The sequence below is a fragment of the Epinephelus moara genome, chromosome 24, assembly GCF_006386435.1.
Source record: "Epinephelus moara isolate mb chromosome 24, YSFRI_EMoa_1.0, whole genome shotgun sequence".
Taxonomy (NCBI): Eukaryota; Metazoa; Chordata; class Actinopteri; order Perciformes; family Serranidae; genus Epinephelus; species Epinephelus moara.
Window position 1 is genome coordinate 2,502,984 of NC_065529.1, and position 5,721 is coordinate 2,508,704.

Sequence of the window (5,721 nt, forward strand, 5' to 3'; positions counted from 1 at the left end):
TTTCCAACTTGCTATGGTGAGATACATGTAAAAATGTAAGAATTTAATAACACAGATTTGTTTTTTTCATTGATAGAAAAATGAATACTGACAACTGACAGATGAAGAGAAGTACTTCCTGCTAAAGAATAAGGGGTTCAAACATAATTATAAATACCCACAAACAAAGTTTGATGAAAGGCAATTACGCTATAGTATGAAGTGGGAAGAGAAACATGATAAGATGGGATTAATATAATATATGTGTAGTTCTTTATAGATGTAGCCTGTTAATTTGGCTGTCAAAGTGCACCAGATTGAAGCCTTTTGATATGTAATTGTCAAAAATTTCTGACCCACTCACGTGCACCACGACTAAATGACCTCGGTATTTCAAAAAACCTGCGTACGGCCCTGCCCTTCATTAATATTATCACTCATGCTATTAGTTGCGTCGCCTGGCAACCCCGGGAATCTCGCAAGACGTCGCGTCATTAAAAAAAGAAGCGAATTCATAAAACAGATAAAGTAAACAAAAGTTTGTCAGGTACTTATGGTACAATGTCCGAAAAAAATATAAAGAAACAGAGGGAAAATACAGAGCTTGTATTACTACGGTGGATAGAGAGACGAAGAGTGGAGTTCTCAGGTTCTCGCGGGATATCCTGGGTTGCCTAGCGACGGAACTCATATCACACAGAGGCTCTGATCACACTAGCATAGATGTCACAGTGGTGATACTCAGTCGCGTGAGCTCCTTTCTGGCTTTCAAAATTAAATGATTGTGTGTTAGTGGAAGTAGCCGTTATGTGTGGAGAGTCCATGTAGATTTTTATAATGTCAGACTCTGTTTGCTGCTTATTTTTTTTATAAGTCTGCTGAAAAAATGGCCACTGTTGTAGCTCAGCCACATTTCATCTTCGGTCTACGGACAGGTGTGAGTAACAATTTGTGTTTCTTCGATGAGCAAACTGTCGTTTTCCCCAGCGGAAACAGTTGTGTGTGCTACAACACCGTCCAAAGATGTCAGAGGTTCATTCCAGGTAAGCTGAAGGATTGTTAGTGTCGGATATCTTTTGAAACTTTCACAGCCATTTCTTAGGCTATGATCAATGTTGTTCCCGTTAGTGAGTTTATTTCACGCGGTATTAGGGACTGTTCTTTACTTATCAGAGGAGGGGGATGGCTTAAGTGTGACTTCGTTTGATTTTGTGTGTGTGTGTGTGTGTGTGTGTGTGTGTGTGTGTGTTTTATTTGACCCTCCCGGATGCTACAAATGCATGACCCTCCCTCCACCATAAATTAGTTTTTAGATTTTACAAACTTACCTTTTGATATTTGAAAGTTAAAAGTTGAAACGGAAATCCTATGAGTTGAAAAAAGCCTCGGTTTTTCACTAGTTTGTGCAAATGGTTTATTTTTGGCCAAATTTTAAATGACATGCAGTATAAAGTAATTTTGATGAAATATCACAATTTTAATCTGAGATTTGGTCATGTTTTTTTTCTGACAGAAGCATTGGTGGCACGTGTCCAAGAACCGTTGGAAATGTGAAAATTCAACTATAATTTCTGTTTTTACAGTTCCTGGTTTTGATAAATGGTGTAATTCGGGGCATTATTAAAGAAAACATGCCTACTGAACATATTTCCTTCAAAAATCTACAAAAATCGAAAATAAATACAAAAAAACAGCGATTTAAATTTGTTGGCCCCTCCCCTAAGCCTAGTCCTCCCCAGTGCTTAAAAATAATTTATGGAAATAACGAACAGTCCCATAGTCCTTAGTAGTTGTTTGTCATGTCATTTCTGTTGTCTCTACAGGCTCAGAAAAAAGCCAGGGCATGCGTGCTCTGGCCATCAGTGCCAACCTGCGTTATCTGGCAGTGTCAGAGTGTGGTGACAAGGCCACCATCACAGTGTTCGACCTGCAACATGAGCAGGGCAGAAAGAGAAAAGTTCTGACTGCAGGAGACATATTTGTTCAAGAGTTTGTCTGCATGGCTTTCTCCCCTGATTCCAAGTACCTGATAGGCCAGACGGGTGGCCCAGAGTGGATGCTGATCTTGTGGCTTTGGGAAAAACAGAAAGTCCTGGCAACAGTGAACACCAGTAACTCAAACAATTCTGTTACCCAGGTGAGTCATCCATAATTTAATTTAATTTATTTTGTTTTATTTTATTTTATTTTATTTTAATTTAATTTAATTTAATTTAATTTAATTTTATATACTTTATTAATCCCCCTGAGGGGAAATTCAGTTTTTTCACTCTTTTTGTCATTAACACACAGGTCTATGTCAGTGCAACAGATTTTGTATGTGCAGGCATGCATGGTCTGAGGATGTTCTGTTATTTTATTGATGTCCCATCAGGTCAGCTTCAACCCTTACAACAACATGCAGCTCTGTGTGAGTGGAACAGGTGTGTTCAAGCTGTTCTGCTACTCAGAGGGAGCCCTGAAACAGAGCAGCTGTCCAAAGGTGGAGTCCATCAACTTCCTGTGCCATACCTGGATGACGGAGGAGCGGGTGATCACTGGAACAGACACAGGCAGACTGCTAGTGTTTGAATCTGGAGATCTGAGAAGAGAGATTAACAGTGCTTCTAAACAGTCTGACAGGTCGGAAGATGACCCCCATTAAAACTGTGCACAGGGAAACCTGCTGTTAATAGTTTTATTGCTAGTGAGATTAACAAAACAAACATGTTTCATTTTGACAAAAAAGCTTTTCCAAGAGCTTTCAAATACATCTCACCATCTTCGTCAGTGGATGAAGTTTGCTCAGTTATCTTCACTCACTACATTTACATGCCGTTAGAAAAAATGTGTTATTGTATTACTCCAACCAAAACTGGACTTTTAAAATACATGTAAACATGTTAGTCAAACCGAAATCATACTAAATCATCTTTCTCAAGTTGGACTAACACACCCAGGTATTGCAATTGGGAGTCAAATTACTCCTGACCCAAAAGCTGAAAAGCAATAAATGTGTAACAGAAGAAGAAGCCAGTTACAACATGGCAAAATCTACATCCAGAGCTGTGCATTTTTTGATGGATGAGGAGACAGTTCATGCTGTGTCAGCTGAAAGAGTTAAATATTTTAAAATACATGGATGGAAGGTAAACATGGAATGGCGACCTGATCAAAAGAGTGGCGGAACAGCTGGACGACATTTGATTGTCTGGTCTGTGATGTAATAGGTCAACTGGAAAAAAGGCCCAATAGTAACAAGCTGTAAGGGGGCATATTGCCACCTATCGTAGTGGAATCGAACGTACTTTGGTCAATTAATGGGTTCCTCTCCCGTGCTTGTATACTGCGACAAGGACAGTAGTCTGATTAAATGGCCTATTCAAGCTTTCACCGTAGCTCCACTGTGCATGTAAATGCACTGGGTACTTCACTCGGTATTACATTTTTGCAAACTATTGTTTTTACTGGTTTTGGGCAACAGTGGAACAAAGTCCACTGTAAAGTAATCAGATCCATGAAATTATGTCCGACTTGAGTCAGGGTCATGATCTGAATCACCACCCTCGCTTGTTAGTTAGACTATCAGTGGTAGCTGTGGCTCAGGAGGTAGAGCAGGTTGTCCACTAATTGAAAGATCGGCAATTCCATCCCCAGCTCCTCCAGTCGGCATGTCAAAATATTCATGGGCAAGTAACTGAACGCCAAGTTGTTCACAGTGGCTGTTCCATCAGTGTGTGAGTGGCAGTATGGCATTGTGTATGGTGGCCTCGGCCACCAGTGTGTGTGAATGGGTGAATGTGACTTGTAGTTTAAAAAGTGCTTTGAGTGGTCAATAGACTAGAAGAGCACTATACAAGTGCAGTCCATGTTGTTGATGTTTAGGTAGAATCTGCTGTAGGGCCAGGCCATATATTGCCCCACCCTAATTTGTTGAGAGTAAACACAGCTTAATCTATCAATTTCTATAAAACAAAGTTGGACTTAACTCTCATTTGGCCTGTCTTGCACATTTACTGCATGTGGCCAGTGAGTTTGTAAAACAGTCTGGGCATTAACAGTGGGTGCAATGATGATGCAGTATACTCCACGTTCCATCAGTGCCTTTTTTCAGTCAAACGTATCAGTGTGGTTTTGAAGCATCCTTTACTGATCAGTCTGTTTTTTTCTGTATCTTCATGTTGTAAATTTCAGTAATTCACTGCACAGGCAAATGGAGATGAAGAACATCAAAGACACTGATGTGGCTGAAGGTCCCAACGTGCTTCGCATCACAGCCATTCTGTCCTACTCCAAGGGCTTTGCGTGCTCTTTGGGGTTCAGCACCATCTGTCTTTTTGAAAAGTACGAGGAGGACAGTTATAGAAAAAGCAGGGAGATTCGGGTAAATGTTCCTGCAGGTAACAGTACCACTGCAGACTCTGTGTGTGTTTCAGAGTGTGACGCTTGTTATTTTCTGTCAGATTCCATCACACCCATACAGCAATGAGCTGACCCCAGTGGAATGCCAAGAGATTGACACCATATGCATCAGTCCAGCAGAGGAGACTCTGGCCATCAGCACAGACAGAGGACAGCTGTACAGCTGCAGCCTGTCCTCTGTGGAGATCAACAAGGTACAGTCACCTCTACCGGCACCACCACTGACACCATGACCAACAGTCACACTGCAGCCACCTCATTCATTTCAATGAGACCACTGCATTGGCACAGCCAGGTGCCAATGCAGAGGGCTCCAGCAAAACACACGTGGTTGTACAGCAAAAAACTGTTTTAACCATGCAGTCTGATGTCATCTGACAGGGCACTGTATTGGCCAATGAAATTTGTACAAACCCACATTCCTGGTAGATTACACTTTCATGTGAACATTCAGCCTGGGCTCACTACCAGGTCATCAAATACAGACGCTTTGTCACCTGCCTCTATGAGACGCAGCAGGCTTTCACCTTGCTCCAATGTAAACTCTGTCTTTATTAGAAGCTCAAAGCAACTCAGATAGTATAAAGAGTGAGAAAGTCCATTTAGGGAGGAGGTCGGGGTAATGAATGCCCACACCCATTAATAGAAGTCCTGTGAACCAACCCGCACCAGTGAGTAAACATACACAGCCTACAGTTACTCACTTTAAGCTGGGTTCTCTGTCACTGGCTGCGCTCGATGGCAGGATGGCAAAGTCATTCAATCACTGCCAGGTTAGGAAAAATTTTAGCATGCTCCTTCCACCACGAGTGTGACGACGTGATCAAGTTCCACTTGTGTCACTGACTTTCAAAATAAAAGGAATTGCGGCTTTATAATCATGCACATCTTATGTATAATCACACACACAAATATATACACACACACACATATAGGTCAGGTACCCATCGGATACCCGACCCAGCGCAGGGCTTTGCTTTTGGGTTTGCTTAATTGGATGGTGGCCAATAGGGGTGTGCCATATCATCTCATTTATAATAATACCAGTATATATTTTAATATCATATCAAAAATTCATATTGTGATTCTGACTCTACAGTGTTTCCAAAAAGAGGAGAAGCGCCACTAGTCAATCAATCAATTTTCAATTTTATTTATAAAGCCCAATATCACAAATCACAATTTGCCTCACAGGGCTTTACAGCATACGACATCCCTCTGTCCTTTGGACCCTCGCAGCAGATAAGGAAAAACTCCCCCAAAAAAACCCTTTAACGGGGAAAAAAAATGGTAGAAACCTCAGGAAGAGCAACTGAGGAGGGATCCCTCTTCCAGGACGGA

The 5,721-nt window shown here is 41.4% G+C and overlaps 1 protein-coding gene across 3 annotated transcripts in view; it reads left to right on the forward strand.

The window, feature by feature from the left end:
* The first annotated feature begins 690 nt into the window (after window positions 1–690).
* cfap57 (cilia and flagella associated protein 57) overlaps window positions 691–5,721 on the forward strand; it is a 48,356-nt gene continuing 43,325 nt past the window's right edge. For 2 of the 3 annotated variants that reach the window (XM_050038768.1, XM_050038770.1), the window contains exons 1-5: window positions 691–1,022; window positions 1,803–2,116; window positions 2,354–2,601; window positions 4,153–4,342; window positions 4,422–4,574. In XM_050038768.1, coding sequence (XP_049894725.1) covers window positions 866–1,022; window positions 1,803–2,116; window positions 2,354–2,601; window positions 4,153–4,342; window positions 4,422–4,574 — 1,062 coding nt within the window. In that variant the 5' untranslated portion in view covers window positions 691–865. The remainder of the gene's footprint in view (window positions 1,023–1,802; window positions 2,117–2,353; window positions 2,602–4,152; window positions 4,343–4,421; window positions 4,575–5,721) is intronic. The other variant, XM_050038769.1, reaches the window with a different exon arrangement.